The 20,844-nt window shown below is 40.7% G+C and overlaps 2 protein-coding genes and 1 long non-coding RNA gene across 4 annotated transcripts in view; 2 read left to right on the top strand and 1 right to left on the bottom strand.

The window, feature by feature from the left end:
- Nucleotides 1-20,844, top strand: part of LOC311150356 — a 684,587-nt gene that overhangs the window by 240,151 nt on the left and 423,592 nt on the right. The gene's annotated exons all lie outside the window — the stretch shown is intronic.
- Nucleotides 6,943-9,439, top strand: LOC311149444 (actin nucleation-promoting factor WAS-like; the record flags this gene model as incomplete). The annotated part of the gene is made up of 5 exons (XM_084186645.1): nucleotides 6,943-7,047; nucleotides 8,421-8,561; nucleotides 8,811-8,897; nucleotides 9,253-9,349; nucleotides 9,435-9,439. 5 exons carry the CDS (start codon nucleotides 6,943-6,945, stop codon nucleotides 9,437-9,439), a joined length of 435 nt encoding a protein of 144 aa, XP_084042771.1.
- LOC311150289 (semaphorin-3F-like) overlaps nucleotides 12,623-20,844 on the bottom strand; it is a 48,743-nt gene continuing 40,521 nt past the window's right edge. Inside the window, exons 8-18 of the mRNA XM_084187675.1 lie at nucleotides 20,464-20,609; nucleotides 20,048-20,162; nucleotides 19,780-19,849; nucleotides 19,464-19,608; nucleotides 18,740-18,962; nucleotides 18,219-18,307; nucleotides 18,038-18,079; nucleotides 17,764-17,921; nucleotides 17,525-17,592; nucleotides 17,227-17,357; nucleotides 12,623-17,111 (exon numbers count right to left, since the gene is read on the bottom strand). Coding sequence (XP_084043801.1) covers nucleotides 16,689-17,111; nucleotides 17,227-17,357; nucleotides 17,525-17,592; nucleotides 17,764-17,921; nucleotides 18,038-18,079; nucleotides 18,219-18,307; nucleotides 18,740-18,962; nucleotides 19,464-19,608; nucleotides 19,780-19,849; nucleotides 20,048-20,162; nucleotides 20,464-20,609 — 1,610 coding nt within the window. The 3' untranslated portion in view covers nucleotides 12,623-16,688. The remainder of the gene's footprint in view (nucleotides 17,112-17,226; nucleotides 17,358-17,524; nucleotides 17,593-17,763; nucleotides 17,922-18,037; nucleotides 18,080-18,218; nucleotides 18,308-18,739; nucleotides 18,963-19,463; nucleotides 19,609-19,779; nucleotides 19,850-20,047; nucleotides 20,163-20,463; nucleotides 20,610-20,844) is intronic.

Raw genomic sequence — 20,844 nt, 5'->3', positions numbered from 1 at the left:
CTTTAAGGTGCAGGAGCAGTCATTCTTTTCTGTATCTCTATAAGAATAATTCTGCAGAATCAGTGTCTTCAAGTTATTGCAAGTTTGGCTTTTAAATATGCTGGACAGTATGGTTTCAATTCGGTATCCATCTAGTCTTCACCACAATATTCTGAACAATTAAATCACACATTTCTAAACAGATCAAGAGATCAAAACAACTGTGAAGTGAACCCAAAATACTTTGAACAATATAATTATCATACTTTCTTCATTTGTGAAAATGGTTTATGCTGGTGCTATGCAAATAGGTGGGTTGTTCCAGGAAAAGCGTGCCTTGCGTCCCTTTGATATTTTTAAGTAGAAATTATGCACCAATATAGAATTTTAAAAGCCTGTTATATTAAATGAAGTGCTCTTTAATATAGACCACATGGAGTGCCCTTTTCATATAGATCACATGGAGTGCCCTTTTAATATAGATCACATGGAGTGCCCTTTTAATATAGATCACATGGAGTGCCCTTTTAATATAGATCACATGGAGAATTCAATAAATCAAAACAAAATTATATGAATAAAGACATGTCCTTCCGTGAACCCTCTGTGACTTCTAGGAAGATTTTAACCCACTTAACCCCAACATTACTCCAAGTTTTCACTATCATTGTAAAGCCCTAGTTATTTTGTTGCTTTGACAAAGATATGTCTGAAGATTATTATTAATTTAATGTGATTAGTGATTCATTTACGTCTGTCCCTCATTTTAAGGTCAACCCTGTTACGTGAACTGAACTCTCGTTTAAATATGGTGAAACTATTCCTTTTTAAATATTTTTTTCAAAAGAAACTTGTACATCTAATAGTCAAATCATAGTGTAAAAGCAGTTGAGCTGGTTCTACTCTTTTTGGCCATTTTGTGGTGGAAAACTGAGCGGATCCAGCATAACACGTCAACCCTGTTACCCATAGATAGACAGACATTCAATTGCCACTTCCTGTTGCACACAACAAGCTTCCATTCCCCCTGTCACGAGGGGATTCATGGCTGATTTAAGATAAAATTATCGACCCTGTTACGGTCAACCCTGTTACGGTCAAACCTGTTACTTTATTTGGCACTTACTATAGTCTTTTAAAACCTCTTGAGATGGGAAAAGTTGTTTTTTTATGAAGTTGAACATGTGCTCTTTATGACAGAAATCAAACGTTTTTTTTGGACCAAGTTACACTTCTCAAAAGGCTCTGAATTGGTGGAACGACCCAGGTAATCTGCCATAATTTCTATGCATACTTGACATCCGACAAAGCGATGAGGCAAAAATGAAGAAGCGAGTGCCATAAAAACTGAATGATGACGTTCAGCTGTGTCTTATTTGACAAATACAGTACACCCAGCACATCGGGAACATTCCCAGGACATTAGCTAACATTCCCATTCATTTCTAGTTAGGGTTTTACATAACATTAGGATGATAACATCCTAAAAATGTTATGAAATATAATTGGAATGTTTTCCTAATATTCACTAAAATGTTGTTCACAACATCTGTAGCAACCACCACAGAGCATTCTCCTTTGGTTCTTATTAGGTTTCCAGGTAGTGTAATAACAAAATGTGTTCTTGCAACATCAGGGGAATGTTTTATACAAATATATAATCATGACAACACAACTGGATAGCACAACTGGATAGTTTTAGTGTCATTAGAACTTTTGGGGCAACCCAATGAATGTTCTGGGAATGTTCACAGAACCAGTTTTGGTTTGCTGGGCAGTCTGTCCAGATAGTCAGTCATACAATGCAGCATGTGCCAAGTCCCTGATTGCAATGATTTGTATAATGGAGACTTAGGTAAAACTATTGAATAAGGTCAAATATTGTGGAGCATGAGGAGCCCATTTGGGCGGCTGAATGCATGTTTAGGAAGGACAAGGCTGAGTGTCTTGGAGACATTGTTACAAAAAGGTGCTAGCTTTTTGTAATGGCACCAGCCTACTGTCTGTTGCTAAGCACATTTTGTGTTTGACATGGCACTATTGTCAATAATATTCTATTTTCAATAAATATGAATGGTTGTCAATATTTATCGAGAAATGTCTTTACTGTGATCCGCATGCTATGTGTCTTTTACTTTTCACAACATTCACAAATTATTGTAATTCTCCTTCAGGATGCAGACAATAATAATTAAAGTGGAACTCCAGCCACAATCAAGCTTTTTCAGGTTAGATTATTGGTTATAGCCCTGTTGATCGGTTTTGGTCCCAAGATTTACTGGTCAGTCAAAGAACATTGTTTTTGGCTTTAAATACCAAACTTTCAGAAGTAGGCTGAAAAGGAAGTGGTAATGACATCAGTGCTCAATGAAATCCATTACCCATAAAGAACACGGGTGACATCACTCACATTAGATAAGTAGGCAATATCTTTGGTTTGACTTGCCATGGCTTATACCAGTTTGTTGAATATTCATGATGGGGGGAATTCGGACCCGAGTTAAGCGCATGTAAATGGAACGTACTTCCCTTTTTCTGCACTGTTCTCTACACATATTCTGACCTTGAACTTAAGCATGAGAATAGCATGTTCACCTGCTATTCGTTTGAGGTGGAGATCGAATAAGTGTGGCAGAGGTGCGTCTACAGATAAACTATATTCTGACCTTTACTTAATTCCCTAATAATTCCACCACCATGGTTCCAGTAATGCCTGGCGAAAACCAAACTCTGCATTCCACAGTAAGAACATCATACCAAAGGTCAAGCATGGTGGTGGTGGTGTGATGGTTTGGGGATGCTTTGCTGCCTCAGGACCTGGACGACTTGCCTTAATAGAAGGAACCATGAATTCTGCTCTGTATCAGAGAATTCTACAGGAGAATGTCAGACCATCCGTTGTTGTGGAAAATAACCACTATACTTTATTACAAATAAGGTCTTACAGAGTTTTTGTTGCATCAAGAAATTACTTTATTAAAATTTCAACAAAGCCGATACCAGTCTGCAGAGTGGCACACCGTTCTTCCTCTCTCACGTCACATTATATACCATCATCCCAACTCTTCTAGCTCTAAATCCCTCCCTCTTCAGTTTCCCGCTCTTTATCACTCCACACCCACTTCCTTTGTCCCTGAGGACAGCTGAACTATTACTCCAACCAATCACTCGCTCCCCTGTCTTGCACACACATTAATGTTTAGTTTAAACATGACAAGGCCCTACATTTTTGAATCATACACAAACCTCACCCCCTCATGCTGTAATCAATCAAGAAGATACCAAGGAGACAAAGGTCTAGCCCAAACTCTATTCAACCCGGGTGCCGCTCCCTTCACTGTGTTTGAAGAGAGAGACAAAAGGCCACAAGCTAGTTTCAGTCTCTCATCAGATAAGACAGCCATGGATTTAAGTAAGAGCAAGCAATCTGACCCTAGGGCAGATTCCCTCTCTACTCACCCACACAGTGAAATTCTAACTTTATGCTCTTGATTAACCCAGTTCTACCTCATAGTCCATTAAACTCTACAGTTCATTAATAATAATTCACCACACCGTCTGTGAGCTGAAGCGCAGCTGGGTCATGCAGCAAGACAATGATCCAAAACACACAATCAAGTCTACATTAAAATTGCTAAAAAGCAACAAATTTGAAGTTTTGGAATGGCCTAGTCAAAGTCCAGACCTAATCCCAATTGAGATGTTGTGGCAGGACTTGAAACGAGCAGTTCATGCTTGAAAACCCACACGTCACTGAGTTAAAGCAGTTCTGCATGGAAGAGTGGGCCAAAATTCCTCCACAGCGGCGTGAGAAACTGATCAACAACTACAGGAAGCATTTGGTTGGAGTCATTGCAGCTAAAGGTGGCACAACCAGTTATTGAGTGTAAGGGGGCAATTACTTTTTCACACAGGGGAATTGGGTGTTGCATAACTTTGTTTATGAAATAAATGAAATAAATATGTAATTGTTGTGTTATTTGTTCACTTATGTTCCCTTTATCTAATATTAGGTTTTGGTTGAAGATCTGATAACATTCAGTATCACAAATATGCAAAAGTAGAGAAAATTTGAAAGGGGGCAAATACTTTTTCATAGCACTGTAAATGACACTTGTTTTAGATATATTTACATTTTACCTTATAATAGCTGGAGACAAATGTGAAACCAGTCATATGGCAGCAAACTGAAGCATATCAACATATCAACTTTCCCACAGTAAAGTTTATGAAATGCTGTGCCATTATGCAGAATTTAAATTGTACAGCCTTTTAACTTGCAGGAATGGGCACTCTCAAATGTGTTAATTATAGACTACCCCGACTTTCTCTGTTTCCTATTTCTATCATGTTAAATATTAGCCACTATCAGTATCGACCATCAGTAGGCCTAATAACCACACATATTCAACTACCAATTTACTGTTAGTTCCATTCAGTTGGTATAGCCTACATTATCATTACATTGTTTCGTTTACCTTTATTTGCTTCCTCTGTGAACGCCGTCACGGTCGTGTGGTTGTTGCTGAGGATCATTAGTAACAGTTGATAATATTTAAATCGTTATGGAACGCAGACCATAACAGTTTGAACCCGATGGTTAGTGCAGGCAAGTGCAGGCTATAGACGAGGGTATAGCCTACTATTGTACACTATTCTACATATTATAATTCTATGTACACTAATCTTCCAACATTACCATGCGTTGAAGAACTGAATATGGCAACTTTCAGGATTAATCAAAACATTGTATTTTTGATTCATCAATGTATTTAGTGCGTAAAGGCTCTCCAACCCTGTTTTTTATGATTCATAAATACTTTCCTAACCCTAAATAATCTACAAGATCAGAAGATCAGTATTTTTAAATATAGTAATTGGTGCTGAAACGGAGACGAATATGTATATATTTAGATGGCTTTATTTCAAACCAGGAAGGCTGGAGTTCCTCTATACTTTCACACAAATGACCAATGCCATTAACTACAGTGCCTTCAGAAAGTATTCACACCCCTTGACTTTTTCCAAATGTTGTTGTGTTACAGCCTGAATTTAAAATTGATTAAATTGTGATTTTGTGTCACTGGCCAACACACTATACCCCATAATGTCAAAGTGGAATTATATTTTTTGAAATGTTGACGAAATAATTGAGTCAATAAGTATTCAACCCCTTTCTTATTTGTTATGGCAAGCCTAAATAAGTTCAGGAGTAAAAATGTGCTTAACAAGTCACATAATAAGTTGTATGGACTCACTCTGTGTGCAATAATAGTGTTTAACATGATTTTTGAATGACTACTTCATCTCTGTACCCCACACATACAATTATCTGTAAGGTCCCTCAGTCGAGCAGGGAATTTCAAACACAGATTCAACCACAAAGACCAGGGAGGTTTTCCAATGCCTCGCAAAAAAGGGCACCTATTGGTAAAAACAATGTAAAGCAGACATTGAATATTCCTTTGAGCTTGGTGAAGTTATTAATTACACTCTGGATGGTGTATCAATGCACCCAGTCACTACAAAGATAACTCTAGAGAGGAAGGAAACTGCTCAGGGATTTCACCATGAGGCCAATGGTGACTTTAAAACAGTTACAGAGTTGAATGGCTGTGATAAGAGAAAACTGAGGATGGATCAACAACATTGTAGTTACTCCATAATACTAACCTAATTGACAGAGTGAAAAGAAGGAATCCTTTACAGAATAAAAATATTCAAAAACATGTGTCTTGTTTGCAACAAGGCATTAAAGTAATACTGCAAAAAATGTGGCAAAGCAATTCACTTTTTGTCCTGAATACAAAGTATTATGTTTGGGAAACATACAATACAACGCATACTGAGTACCACTCTCCATATTTTAACGCATAGTGGTGGCTGCATCATGTTATGCTTGTAATCGTTAAGGACTAGGTCATTTTCCAGGATAAAAAATTAACCTAATGGAGCTAAGCACAGTCAAACCTTGGTTGCCTGCTTTCCAGTAGACACTAGGAGATTCACCTTTCAGCAGGACAATAACCTAAAACACAAGGCCAAATCTATTCTGGAGTTGCTGACCAAGAAGACTGCAAATGTTCCTGAGTGGCCGAGTTACAGTTTTGACTTAAATCTACTTGAAAATCTATGGCAAGACCTGAAAATGGTTGTCTAGCAATGATCAATAACCATTGACAGAGCTTGAAGAATTTTGAAAATAATGATGGGCAAATGTTGCACAATCCAGGTGTGGAAAGCTCTAAGAGACTTACCCAGAAAGACTCACAGCTGTAATTGCTGCCAAATATGCTTCTACAAAGTATTGATTCGGGGGAGTGAATATTTATGTAAATTAGATATTTCTGTATTTAATTTTCAATTCATTTGCTAAAATTTCTGAAAACTTGTTTTCACTTTGTTATTATGAGGTATTGTGTGTAAACGGGTGAGAAAACCAAATCAATTTAAGCCATTTTGAATTCAGGCTTTAACACAACAAAATTTGGAAAAGTCAAAGGGTATGAATACTTTCTGAAGGCACTGTATACAGTACACAGAATAAGCCAGGCTGCTAACTGTGAAGAATAGTGTATAGACACTTACTGCAGCCTCCATTACCAACAGGTTTGACCTGTTTTATACGAGTGCACCATCAGTACACTACATTCTTATAAGACAGACCCTAAACACCCCACATCCATTGATCTAATAAGACAAGGCTGATCAACAGCACCACTGCTGCCCTCACAGCAATGTTCAGAGAGGTTCCAGATTCAGAAGGAGAACAATCAACTGTGGTCGCTGTACTTCCTGCTCTCTCCTGCTGTGCTGCTCTAACGTCACATAGCACAGATCAGAGCAAGGAAGTCCTCGCTATAGATACATGACTCCGCTTCTCCCTCACAAGCATTCAGAAGTTTGAGGGGCCTCATAAGCTGTATCTGAACTTAAAGACCCCTATCTGGCCTGTGTGGAGCAATGAGTCGGGCATCAAAGTCGAGGATGCAGGAGAACAACCTCACCATCCTTCTGAGCAGCCAGGAGAAAGAGGCTGTGGTGGAGTTCCTGGGCCGGAGATGTGTGGTAAGTCCCCATGACAACCTAAGGCTTGTTTATACCTGCTGCTTGCATGTGTCCTTTGTCCTTATTTTGTCCACATTCTGATTGTGCTCAAATGTTTTGCCAGGTGTAGACAATTAAAAGATGCATTGGGATCTGATTGTGATCAGATATTCCTGAAGACCTCCAGAGGTAGTCTGACATGCATTGTGTCTGGAAGTCTTACACGTGTAGATGGATCTGGACAGTGAAACCATTTAAATCATCATTGTCCCACCCTCTAAAATCATTAACAGGTGACACAGTTGACTTATGCTATCAATATGTGTTGTAGCCCTTTGCACTTGTACCCGTATATGGGTTGAAAATAGCAGATTTGGACACTGATAAGCGCCTAAATTGGAACGCAGTGGCTGTACAGTAACATGCTATACATGACGTCAGAGCTCAGGGTCTCTGCTTCACGGTACTGTATGGGTTTTGACTGACAGCCGAACTGAATTTGAGCACAGCGTGTGACAAGGAGTTACCCCCATCCCTCCCGCTAACTGGGCTACCTTTGCAAAAAAATGGTCTGAGTGAAGGAAATGCAGTAAATTACAAGGACTCAATGTATTTTGAAAGATGAGACCTTGAGGATTGTAATAAATACCGCTTTGATGTCATTCAAGCAAGCCAAACACCCATGAGTCCAAATGTGCACTAAATATTTCCATATCATAAAACTCATGTAAGTGCCTCACTAATAGCAACCACCCTGTTCGCAGTCTTTACTCAGAAGTGGGAATGTGAACTGAGAGTTATACAGATATAGAACCTTAATTTGATCACCCTGTTGCCAGAGAACTTTACTGCAATGGAGGAAATGTAAAACTTGTAGTGCATTAAATGTTTAAAAAGGCTTCTGAAGTTTGTATTTTCCACTTTAAAATTTTAGACTTGATTTTCCCTTACGAAAAATTTATCAGCCCCTACAAAAATGTCCATTAATTAAAATCCACATAATAATTCACATGTCCTGTTGCTGCAGGATTATTTTCCTGCTGTAGCAAACTAGCTCAAATTAAGATCCTACATCAGTATGGTTCAACATATACCTCAATGGGTTCAACTCTAAATATAGCTTGAGACCTTTTGAAAGGTGAATGCCTTGAGGGTGATAGTCTTGTGCACCAGACACTTCCACCGTCCGCAATAGCCTGGGGATGAGGTTACCAGCTTGGTGTCAAGTCCACAGAGGCAACCAAGAGATGGGATATCCCTCTGGAGGAATATTAGCATTGATCAGGGGATCGCTAACTAGTCTCTTTGATTAAAGTACCAACTTTTAGCATTAAGCATCATTAGCATTTCTCTCCCTGACTGGTTTGCACTTCTTTGCTCTTGTTGTTCTTCAGACTCTGGCCACAGCCGTGGTCCAGTTGTGGATGGCCCTGCCTCACAGTCCGTGTCAGTGGAGTCTGCAGCACACTGGGACCGTGTGCTTCGTCAAGGACAATCCTCGACAATCCTACTTCATATGCCGTTTTAACATTAAGATTCCACTATTTACCCTGCTACAGTATGCTCTTTGTGTAGATTGTCACTTCAAACTCTGTAATCAACATTGGCTATGTTAAGGACAATACTGTATTTATCCATCCATGTATTCATGTTCAATTCATTGCATGTTTATGTACTGAGAAAAAACATGAATAACCTCAGCTGAAATACATGGGCGTGTCATGAGTGTCCAAATCAGTCTTAGCCACGTGGCTGTGCATGTTTGTACTGTGTGTTTTGTATAGGAGGGGAAGCAGATATGGGAACAAGAGCTGTACAACCAACTGACGTACCATAGTCCTCAGTCATTCTTCCACACCTTTGCTGCTGATGTGTGTATGTGACTGACTCGGTCGTGTGTACTGCAGGACTGTGTTAGCCTGCTAAGCTAATGCCTAGCCCTTCAGGTCACAGGCAGGGTTTCTCATTATTTAAGCTTTACCTGGTAGTACCTTCAGTGTCGGTTTCATATACAGCGCCCCTATCATATGTTCCCCCTCAAGTCTACCTGTCCTGAGTGTGCCTTCAGTGTCCAGGGGCAGACACATAATCAATTTCTACAACTTTTTTTAAAGCATTTTTCCCCAACAAAAGGCAATGTTTTACTTGCATCATGCAATATGCAGAACATATTACACTGGTCACCCCTGTAGTTTGAAATCAATAACGGCTGATGTTATGCCACAGGAATGTCAGGTAGGCCTTCATTTAGCCAGTGAACAGGAGGCAGAGATGTTCCAAATCCCTGTGGAGGACAAGATCAACCAGAGGGCCAATCGTCAAGGTCAGTTAGTTAAAGTCTAACTAATTATATCTCTAACTAATCTCTGCACCTTCACCTGTCTAAATGAATGCTGTTGTCCATGCAGACTGAAGAGGATCTACTAATGAAGTTACAGTCAACATACACTAAATGACCAAAAGTATGTGGACACCTGCTCGTTATCACATCTCATTCCAAAATCATGGGCATTAATATGGAGTTGCTCCTCTTCTTTGCTGCTATAACAGCCTCCACTCTTCTGGGAAGGCTTTCTACTAGATGTTGGAACATTGCTGCGGGGACTTGCTTCCATTCAGCCACAAGAGCATTAGTGAGGTCGGACACTGATGTTGGGCGATTAGGCTTGGCTCGCAGTCGGTGTTCCAATTCATCCCAAAGATGTTAGATGGGGTTGAGGTCAGGGCTCTGTGCAGGACAGTCAAGTTCTTCCACACCAATCTCGACAAACCATTTCTGTATTGACCTCGCTTTGTGCACGGGGGCATTGTCATGCTGAAACAGGAAAGGGCCTTCCCCAGACTGTTGCCACAAAGTTGGAAGCACAGAATCATCTAGAATGTCATTGTATGCTGTAGCGTTAAGCTTTCCCTTCACTGGAACTAAGGGGCCTAGCCCGAACCATGAAAAACAGCCTCAGACCATTATTCCTCCTCCACTAAACTTTACAGTTTTCACTATGCATTTCCAGTTCACAAAAACAGCACTTACCGGGGCATCTCTAGCAGGGTAGACATTTTATGAACTGACTTGTTGGAAAGGTGGCATCCTATGACGGTGTCACGTTGAAAGTCACTGAGCTCTTCAGTAAGGCCATTCTACTGCCAATGTTTGTCTATGGAGATTGCATGGCTGTGTGCTCGATTTTATACACCTGTCAGCAACGGGTGTGGCTGAAATAGCCGAATCCACTAATTTGAAGGGGTGTCCACAAACGTTTATATATATAGTGTAAATGCTCTCAGCAACATCACCGACAACTACGTTTTACCATCTCATAATGAAATTAGTAAAATCAGTCAGCCAAGTAGAGCTAAAAATAAAAACACTGATTGATTTAAATTGATCTGTGAACTGGAATAGGTTGCCACTGCATCAGCTTTCCATAAGGTTGTATAGTTGCCATGGCGCCTAGTGGCAGCCTAGGTAGAGAGCTCATGTAAATTATGTAAATATGTAAGGGATAACCAACAAGGGGCTATGCGTTCTATGGAAAATAATGAACAACGTGGATGGTGTGTTCCACGATGCGCTAGCTGAGTTTGAACTGACCTTCCACGGAGTTGCATTATTTTCCAGACAACGCATAGAGCCCCGAGTTGATTATCCCTTTTATACCATGGCTATAATTTAACACATTAGCCACTAGAAATGTGTTCGACATCCACTGAAGTAGCTATCAAGTTTACTAGATACAGTTGAAGTCAAAAGTTTACATACCCTTAGGTTGGAGTCATTAAAACTCGTTTTTCAACCACTCCACAAATGTCTTGTTAATAAACTATAGTTTTGGCAAGTCGGTTAGGACATCTACTTTGTGCATGACACAAGTCATTTTTCCAACAATTGTTTACAGACAGATTATTTCACTTATAATTAATGGATCACAATTCCAGTGGGTCAGAAGTTTACATACACTGAGTTGACTGTGCCTTTAAACAGCTTGGAAAATTCCAGAAAATGATGTCATGGCTTTAGAAGCTTCTAATAGGCTTATTGACATAATTTGAGTCAATTGGAGGTGTACCTGTGGATGTATTTCAAGGCCTACCTTCAAACTCAGTGCCTCTTTGCTTTACATCATGGGAAAATCAAAAGAAATCAACCAAGACCTCCGAAAAAAATGTGTAGACATCCACAAGTCTGGTTCATTCTTGGGAGCAATTTCCAAACGGCTGAAGGTACCACGTTCATCTGTACAAACAGCAAAGGACCTTGTGAAGATGCTGGGGGAAACAGGTACGAAAGTATCTATATCCACAGTAAAACAAGTCCTATATCGACATAACCTGAAAGGCTGCTCAGCAAGGAAGAAGCCACTGCTCCAAAACCGCCATAAAAAAAACCAGACTACGGTTTGCAATTGCACATGGGGACAAAGATCGTACTTTTTGGAGAAATGTCCTCTGGTCTGATGAAACAAAAATAGAACTGTTTGGCCATAATGATCATTGTTATGTTTGGAGGAAAAAGGGAGATGCTTGCAAGCCGAAGAACACCATCCCAACCGTGAAGCACGGGGTGGCAGCATCATGCTGTGGGGGTGCTTTGCTGCAGGAGGGACTGGTGCACTTCACAAAATAGATGGCATCATGAGGAAGGAAAATTATGTGGATATACTGAAGCAACATCTCAAGACATCTGTCAGGAAGTTAAAGCTTGGTTGCAAATGGGTCTTCCAAATGGACAATGACCCCAAGCATACTTCCAAAGTTGTGCCAAAATGACTTAAGGACAACAAAGTCAAGGTATTGGAGTGGCCATCACAAAGCCCTGACCTCAATCCTATAGAAAATGTGTGGGCAGAACTGAAAAAGCATGTGCGAGCAAGGAGGCCTACAAACCTGACTCAGTTACACCAGCTCTGTCAGGAGGAATGGGCCAAAATTCACCCAACTTATTGTGGGAAGCTTGTGGAAGGCTACCCGAACGTTTGACCCAAGTTAAACAATTTAAAGGCAATGCTACCAAATACTAATTGAGTGTATGTAAACTTCTGATCCACTGGGAATGTGATGAAAGAAATAAAAGCTGAAATAAATAATTCTCTATACTATTATTCTGACATTTCACATTCTTAAAATAAAGTGGTGATCCTAACTGACCTAAGACAGGGAATTCTTACTAGGATTAAATGTCAGGAATTGTGAAAAACTGAGTTTAAATGTATTTTGGCTAAGGTGTATGTAAACTTCCCACTTCAACTGTATCTACCTCTATCGATCCAGTATCCCTGCACATTGTAAATATGGTACTGGAACTGACCCTGTATATAGTATGCTTACTTACTTTATCGTTATCGTGTTCTTCTTGTTACTTATTTTTATATATTGTGTGTTTTAGTTCTACCTTGTTATTTGTAGTATTACATTGTTATTGATTACTGCATTGTTGGGGTTAGAGCTAGCAAGAAAGGCATTTCACTGTAGTTGTGCATGTGACATTAAAACATGAAACTAACCAAAGAGAGTGGAAGGAGACTAAATTCAAACATTCCCCAATCTGGATACACTATAACATTAATCTCTACTGAAATACCAAAGCTAAAACATATCATAATAATAAAATAATATTTATTACAAACAACCATATCAATTTAAACTAACACAAACACATCTAAGAGTACAAAGAAAAAACACAGATATAGTCAACGTAGCTCAATGACCAACACACAAGCCCAAAAAACAGTAAGACAAAGAACCTCTAAATACACAGTATTCCTTCTGAGAGGGGTTGTGACCTGTACTAACCCACAGTGGAATTTACCGCTGAAGCCAACCATTGTGGTTTGCATATAAGCCACTCTGATTGGCTGACTGGTTAGGCGCAGTAGGGAGTGGAAAGGCCTCTCTAAAAAGGCCAAGATGGCTGACACCAATCATAGTTTTGGGAACAAAATAATGTAATAGTTACTGAGTGAAATGGTTTTGTATGTCGCCCGTAACTCCCTTTTAAAAAGTTAATTTACTAATGTCACACTTACAGCGTCTTGAATCAGCTCACAGACATACTCTAGAAGGAATATGGTACCAAGCGTTACGTGTTTTATTACAAATTATATTCCAGAAACGAGAGAGGTAGACATTTCTGGATTCAAACTCTATAGCTAAGAAAAGGCAAAGAAGCCATGTAAAGCCACAAAGAATATGAATATAGTGAAAAGTATGTTAAAGGCCCAGTGCAGTCAAAAACATGATTTTCCTGTGTTTTATATCTATATTTCCACACTATGAGGTTGGAATAATACTGTGAAATTGTGAACATGATGATAATGCCCTTTTAGTGTAAGAGCTGTTTGAAAAGACCACCAGAAATTTCAGCCTGTTTTAGTGGGATGGAGTTTTGGCCTGCCTGGCGACATCACCAGGCGGTACAAGTTATTAGACCAATAACAAAGAGAGTTTTAAACCTCTCTTCCAATAACAGCTAGTTTTCAGGTTACATATCCCTCCCATTAGGCTCCTCCAATTAGGCCCCCACCACTCCCAGACAGTCCTAGCAAAATTCTTGCTTGAAAAATTGCTCTTTGCTAAGAAGCTACTTTTGTTTATTTTTTACAATTTTAATTGAAAACAATCACAGTAAGGTACTTAATTGTTACCCAGAAAGGATTTGATATTGAGATAAAAATGGCTCCTTTGGACCTTTAAATAGAACAGGTTTTCATTCAAATAGAGGATTCTTTGGCTTCAGAGTTCAGTAATCTGTCAGAACGTTGCTGTACGACAGTATTATGGCTTCCTATCCATAATCATTTATTTATTCATTGAAATATTAATATTTTTAATTTCCAAAAAGGTCTACCTCTTTTTCCTCAAAGCCTCTTTCTGTGAATACTGGTCCTGTCAATCAACAATACATTATAATAATAATATCCCCTCCCCCATCCCAGCCCTCACATCCCCACCACCAAAGTGCAGAACTTACAGGAATATGTACAGTCTCAAAATAAATATGTTTCATGGCGTGGGTGAGAGAGAGAGCAGTGGATTCATGAAAAGTCCAAACCTGACATAGATCTGTGAGATCTAAAAGTCCTTTACATGTATTCATACCATATGAATGCACTGTATACGTGTGGTATCCAACAAAAGTACATGATAGAGCCAGGTGAGTGCTAGTGAGTATACTAATGTCTCACCTCTAGAGGACAAGAAAAATAGTGTGGCCATGTCACATAGCCACATTTTAAAGAGCCTTCCAGCCCAGTTTCTGTTGGATCAGTTTCTCATCAGATGTCAAGCTGTTGTAAAAGTAATGTAGCTCCAAAAGAAGAGAGAATATGTATTGTCATTTCGAAGCAACACAATAGCAATCCCCTATACTAACTGTCTCCATTTTCTTTTCTCACTGCAATTATCAACAGCTAATGAATCTCTTTTTTCTGAAGAAATCATTCCAAACCAAACTTTCTCTATTTACATGTTCCTTTTTTAATCCCTCTATAGTCTTGGCTGGAGAATGGAACAGCATTTGGTCCAAAATGTTGTCTCTGCCTAACACACTATTGAAGTGCTGAGCAGAAAGAAGCACAAGGTTGGAGCAATTTACTCAAACATTAGACTTGGATAGCTTTTTAGCTGACACTAATGGTTTTGTATTCAGTAAGTATAGTATTGGGTTTTAAAAAACAACCAATTGCATAACCCTCAGGAGTCCAACAAATAAAAAGAAGTAGACTAATTTGGTCAGTTTCTTCCTGCTAACAAATACGTTTGGTCAAATTAAGCAGGAGTGTCTGATAATCCACTTTTTCTGTGACATGTCATGTTTTAAAATAAATTATATCAGAATCTTAAGAAATGGCAGACGAAAAACATGTAAACGGGTCATTCTTGAATTGCGGTGGCATTTACGTCCATCGCCTTTGCCACCATGAAAAACTATTGAAATTGACAAATAGTTACACATCATACATGCTTTTGTTTATATTGAACTGTTTATAAATGACAAAACATAATGTACATTATTAGGCATTGTTTAAAGTATTTAGGGAAAGCAAATTGGCTTGTCCCAGTAGTGATGAGTAGAGTTGTAGTGACATGTTTTAGGGATATCTATCTATTATTTTGAATGCTAGAAAGTTAACAAAAGTATTTCATATATTATATAGATCAGGGATGGGCAACTTGGATGGGGGTGGGGGCCACCAAAAATCTGAACTCATCATGAGGGGCCGCAGTGGCTCGTGGGTCTTCGTACCCACACATGCAGTCAGAGCCGGCTCTAGCCTTTTGTGGGCCCCAAGTAAAATGTTGTACCCCAAAATGTTGTACCCCCATCCCACCACCTTGCGAGCAAAACATTTTAGATTGATCCACGGTCCTACAAAAGGGAGCCGCCAGTTGCCCATCCCTGGAATAGATCAATAAAACCAAGAAATTAAAATACTTTATTTTTACAAATATTATATGTCCCTAAATTTTATGTCATTGGTATTACCGCCTTGAAAATCACTCATAACAAAGATATACTTAGAGTGGCAAACTGTTATCGGGGGATATTAAAGAAAGTTATTAGCTAATCACACCCTTTTAGTATGTCACAAATTTGAGGATTCCATTGATCATTTAGTGTGTGTAAATGCAAAGTGTCATTGGTGTTACTCAATTTAAATTAAGGGAAATTACATTGTGAGCTAAATTATTAATTATCACTGCAGTAAATAGTTTTTAATGACCTTAGATTTGAGCATTTGTGGCCTCCATTTAAGAAAATCCTCAATTACCTAAAATGTGTCATTGGTGTGACAGTCATTGGTGTTACAACACCTACTGGTGGCACAATGTAATCATAATGGTACAAGTAATTAAAAGTAATTAATCATTAAGCTTCCACATTAGTTGATTTTTTTAACATAATAAAAAGCATTTTTGCCAAATGGCACCGCAATTCAAGATCGACCCAAAACTGAGCCGTATTCTTTCTGATTTGACATTGGCAGGATTCTATTGTAACAAAATTTAGAACGGAAACACAATATACGTAATACTATTAAATTGCCCATGCTTCATCAATTAGATTCATGGGAACAAATGGATTGTAAAAAGTGAGGTTGAGGCAGGCATACAACATGTGACACATTTTACAATGATTCATATGATAGTGTCTCTATATCGCCTAACTACCATGGTGGTGGCTAGGCAACTCTTGTTTACACTAACAAAATCCTCTGCAGTTTCTAAAATTGCTTACACTGAGTGAGACAATACAATGTGACATACTATAACATAAGTAGTGGTCCAATTGATAATACCTGGGCTTATGGGATCAGGGATTCTATTCAGGTTACTAGTTACTAACTAGTTGCTAGTTAATAACCAGGTTACTAGCTTGGACGGAATAGGGTAGTTAATTTGCAGATTAATCTAAAGATTCGTATGACCAAACCCTCCGTGCGTGTAACTCCAATTTTGTAAGAAACCACAGAGCTATGTGCACAGATCTAAAGTTAGGATTGGGCTCATGGAGACTAACCCTAAATGGGAGTGAGATAAACAACAACAACAACAACAACATCACAACAACATGAGTGAGTCTGCCCGTTACCAGCGTGGAGGGCCACAGTGGCCCTCCAGGGCCTGGCCCGGGCACCAGTGAATTAGAGGGGGAGAGACGGGGTCTAGGAGGTGCTAGGGGCCCCCGGGGCTGGCTCTGGCTGGCTATCAGCGTGCCTCCTGCTGGTGCGTTTGGTGGCCAGGTTAGGGTTGAGCTTCTGCCAGTAAGACTGACAGTACTGGTTGATGAGGCGGATCTCCGGCTGGGAGGAGAACTGCGGCGGCAGGTTGTGAGGCGGAGGTGATGGAGGCGGAGGGTGGTGGTGGGGGTGGCGGTGGTGATGCGGGTTCTGGTCCTCCGGGGGGCCGTCCGGGGAGGTGAGGGCCTCTACAATCTCCCGGTCCAGGATGCGGAGGGCCACGCGGGCCACCGTGTGCTTGAAGTTGTTCTCGGTGGCCAGGCAGTTGTACAGCCCCCCGTCGGCGTGGCTCAGAGACTTGAGCAGGATGCCGTGACCAGTCTTCAGCACCTCTCTGTCTCTGCTCAGCTGGGGGAGGGGGAGATAAAGAACATCATCGTGAGAGAAAATGAGAAGACAACATTATCTACAGCCATCATACAAAAGCTATCTGAACTTAACGGTCCCTTAAGCCTTGTCATACCACTTTCCTCCTGCCGTCTGGTTTCTGGTAGAGCCATTTGACTGTCGCTTGTGGAGATCTGGGTTGGCACTCCAGGAACGTGCTACTCCCCTCCACCCCAAACTGCACTGTTTCACTGAGACGCTTCTCAACTGAAGGGGAGAGAATCAGAGAAATATGTGGAGTACACATCTGAATCAAATGACTTTTGACCCCATTTGACCCCATTAACAGTGGTTAACTCATTTGTGAGATTTTGTTGTGAGACCTTTGTATGCAGTGAGATATACTATTCAGTGCTTTGGCTGTGATCACATACCTTTTGCATTGAACCCTCTGCACTGCCGCAAGGGGTCTCCATGCTTAATATCCTGTCTTCTGCTCCGCCTGTGAACAAGTATGGGAACAGTGCATTAGACTCTATACATTATCACAACTTTGACTTATGCCTGAAACACAGTAAGCAGTTTGGATGCAATGATATCCTATTTTAAACAGCTAAACTAATACAGTACAAGCATGTTATCTAACCCCCTAATTGGTGCTAAGGTGCCTAACCTCTTGGTGGAGGGGCTGAAGGCGGAGCAGGTCTCCCCGTCCCAGGCACAGTAAGGGTCTCTGGCCAGGCAGCAGTCTGAACAGGCCTTCCCATAGACGCCACACCTGTGCAGGGACACCTGGGTAAGCCCCATCTCTGACGACACATACAGCTGTTGCTGTGTGTCAGAAGGGGAGAGGAAGTGCTATCAGATGCATAACAACAACAACAACAACAACAACAACAACAACAGCAGTAATCATAGATGAGCAAATGATAATTGATGAAGCCTACCCTTTTTGATGAAATCTTCATAGTCTTAATAGGAGCTGGAGTCTGCAAGAAGGAAGAGCACATAAAGGGTCAGGAGAAGATAATATTGCGGAATGAAGCTTTTGGACTGCCCCATCTCCCTTCAGGTATTCATTCAAACTAGACAGTGATTAACATTAAATAGTAAAATGATTGTCATTACCCTGAACACCTCCACTTCCTCTAACGTGAGCTCTTCTGTTGTGCTAGTGTCTTTAGGAAGTACTATCACCTTTTGGACTGTTCCACAATCTACAAAAAGAGGGGAGAGCGGTTCATAGTGTACATAGTACCTCAGATAGCCTAAATAACCTAGAAGATACAGAGCTAAAAGGAAATTATTCACTGAGAGCTAACTCCTAACTTGAGGTATGTGAGCATGATTTGATCTTGATCAAATTATGATTTATATGATCAAGGCATGATTTACCCAGTTCCAGCTGTACACACACACATCTCAATTTAGGATTTGACCCAATCTGGGGCCGTACTTATCAAGCGTCTCAGAGTAGAAATGCTTATCTAGAATCAGATCCCCCCCCATGTCCATGTAATCTTATTCATTGGGATCTAAAAGGCAAAACTGATCCTAAATCAGCACTCCTACTCTGAGATGCTTGATACGGCCCCTGATTTAACCCCTCAGTAAAAAGGAGGAAGAACCTAGCTAGCAGCGTGACTCACCAGTGCCCAGGAAGAGCACCTCATACCTCCCGTCCACAGCATCCACCAGGTCCACCACGATGGAGGTGAAGCGGTAGTCCACCCCCGTTCGGACCACCAGGGGCCGCTTGTGTATGGGGTAGACAGAGTGGTACATGAGGGGGTGCGCCCTCACAAAGTTCACCGCCTCATCTGAAAACTCCTTGGTGGAGCGGAGGCCCGGTGTGAACGTTCCTCCTGGACACTGTAGACGAAGAAGAAAAAGAGCTCTGGTTGAACTGGATCATGTTCAGTAGGCACTAAATGGAAGAAAATAGTCTGAAACAGGGAAGGACTATCAGGACTTATCAGAACTGCATGTTTTCGTTTTCCATTGCACAACGATTTTCTATGTTTTTTTGCTACGATGTGCACAAATGAATACGACCCTCATTTAGCACATCTTGCTGTGTGTTGCATCATGGGAATTATGTGATTTTGACCACACAAAGACGCTGACAGTTTGACACATTCTTTCTATAGATTATTTGTTGATCTAGATTTAACAACATCGACGCTATAGAGGACATACAGTACTCAAAAAACACGATCTATAATTTGTTTGTTTATTAGGCTACTGTCCAGTAGTCAAATCATCTACCATTCATTTTAGAGATTCTAATCTGTTATCTCATTATCATGTTGTTACTTCCAATGGAAAGATATACAGTATTTCCTGGAAGCATTTGGGACTGAGTGTACGTACCGTTCCAGGGCGAGGGTAGGGGATCTTTCCAGTGTAGGGGGTCCACTGGTAATTGTGTCCGTGCTTGTGTGAGAAAGGGCCATTGAAGACATTGCGGATGTCGGACATAGAGTACACACACACGGCTGAGCCCTTAAACACAGAACTAAGGAAAGAGGTGGAAAGGTGGTGGAAGAGAGTCATCAAAATAAACTCTCCAATTTCAGTCACGGAAAACTACTGGGTGGGCAGGCTTTTGTTTCAGTCCTGCACTAATAAAGGACATAGAATGTATGGTTGTGGGCAACATTTTTGAATGATTCAAGTAATATATTACCCCGCAGTGGAAAAGACGGCGTACACGACAGGATTGCGCTCATCTTGTGTTGGCTGAATGAAGACATCCTCTGAAAGGAAGCATGTTGAAATAGGTGTAACAGTGCCTTTTCTATAAACAAGTGTCAAAACAAGACTAAAGGCCCTATTCAATCTAAGTGTAAACATTCAGAGTAAAGCCGCATTGTGGTTTGCCTTTATCTGCAATTGATTGAATTGCGGCCTGCTGTACAGTATGTCAATGCAGTTGCAATGAAAAGCAGTCTCACTCAGCTCGTCGAAATAGGTCTCTACACCATCACTCCCTATCACTGAGCACACCAGCCGAGCTTTCAGGAAGGTCGTCCACTTGTTGACCAGTGACCTCTGACCCCCATCATCATTCTGGAGAGGTGAAACAAAGTTAGGGATCATTTACACATTGACGTTTGCAGATCACTCAATATCATCATCATAACCATTTTGAATTCTAGGGTCCAATGGTTGTGAGTTTGGTAGGCACAAAATGGGAGAAAATCCTTTGAAACGAAGGTATTACCATAACTCTAATGTGAAGACTTACACTGTGTGTACAAAACATTAAGAACACCTGCTCTTTCCATGACAGACAGACCAGGTGAATCCAGGTGAAAGTTATGATCCCTTATTGATCCCTTACAGTGGGGGATATACGGGGGTATCTCACCAGGCATACTCGGCCCACCCTGGCCAGGACACTGGGGCTGGCCCCCCCGGCACCGTCCAGGCTCTTCTCCCGGAAGAAGAAGTAGAGCTTGTCATCATTACTCTCGGAGCTGTCAGGAATCTGCTGGATTTTAACAAACACTGGCTCTGGAGAAGAAGCGAGGGAGATTAGTCCATTTGAGAAAGGAGGGTAAGACAGAGAGAGAGAGAGGGAGCGAGACAGAGACAGAGACAGAGACAGAGAGAGAGAGAGAGAGAGAGAGAGAGAGAGAGAGAGAGAGAGAGAGAGAGAAATATGCATCAGCGATGTCCCTAGGTACAGACATCTGGTGTGGCTGACTTTTTCTCAGGGAAAAGTAGTCGTGGGTTGCTCAGTGTGTCA

The sequence above is a fragment of the Coregonus lavaretus genome (genome assembly GCF_964263955.1).
Source record: "Coregonus lavaretus genome assembly, chromosome: 22".
NCBI lineage: Eukaryota > Metazoa > Chordata > Actinopteri > Salmoniformes > Salmonidae > Coregonus > Coregonus lavaretus.
This window is presented reverse-complemented; position numbering and strand designations above follow the sequence as displayed.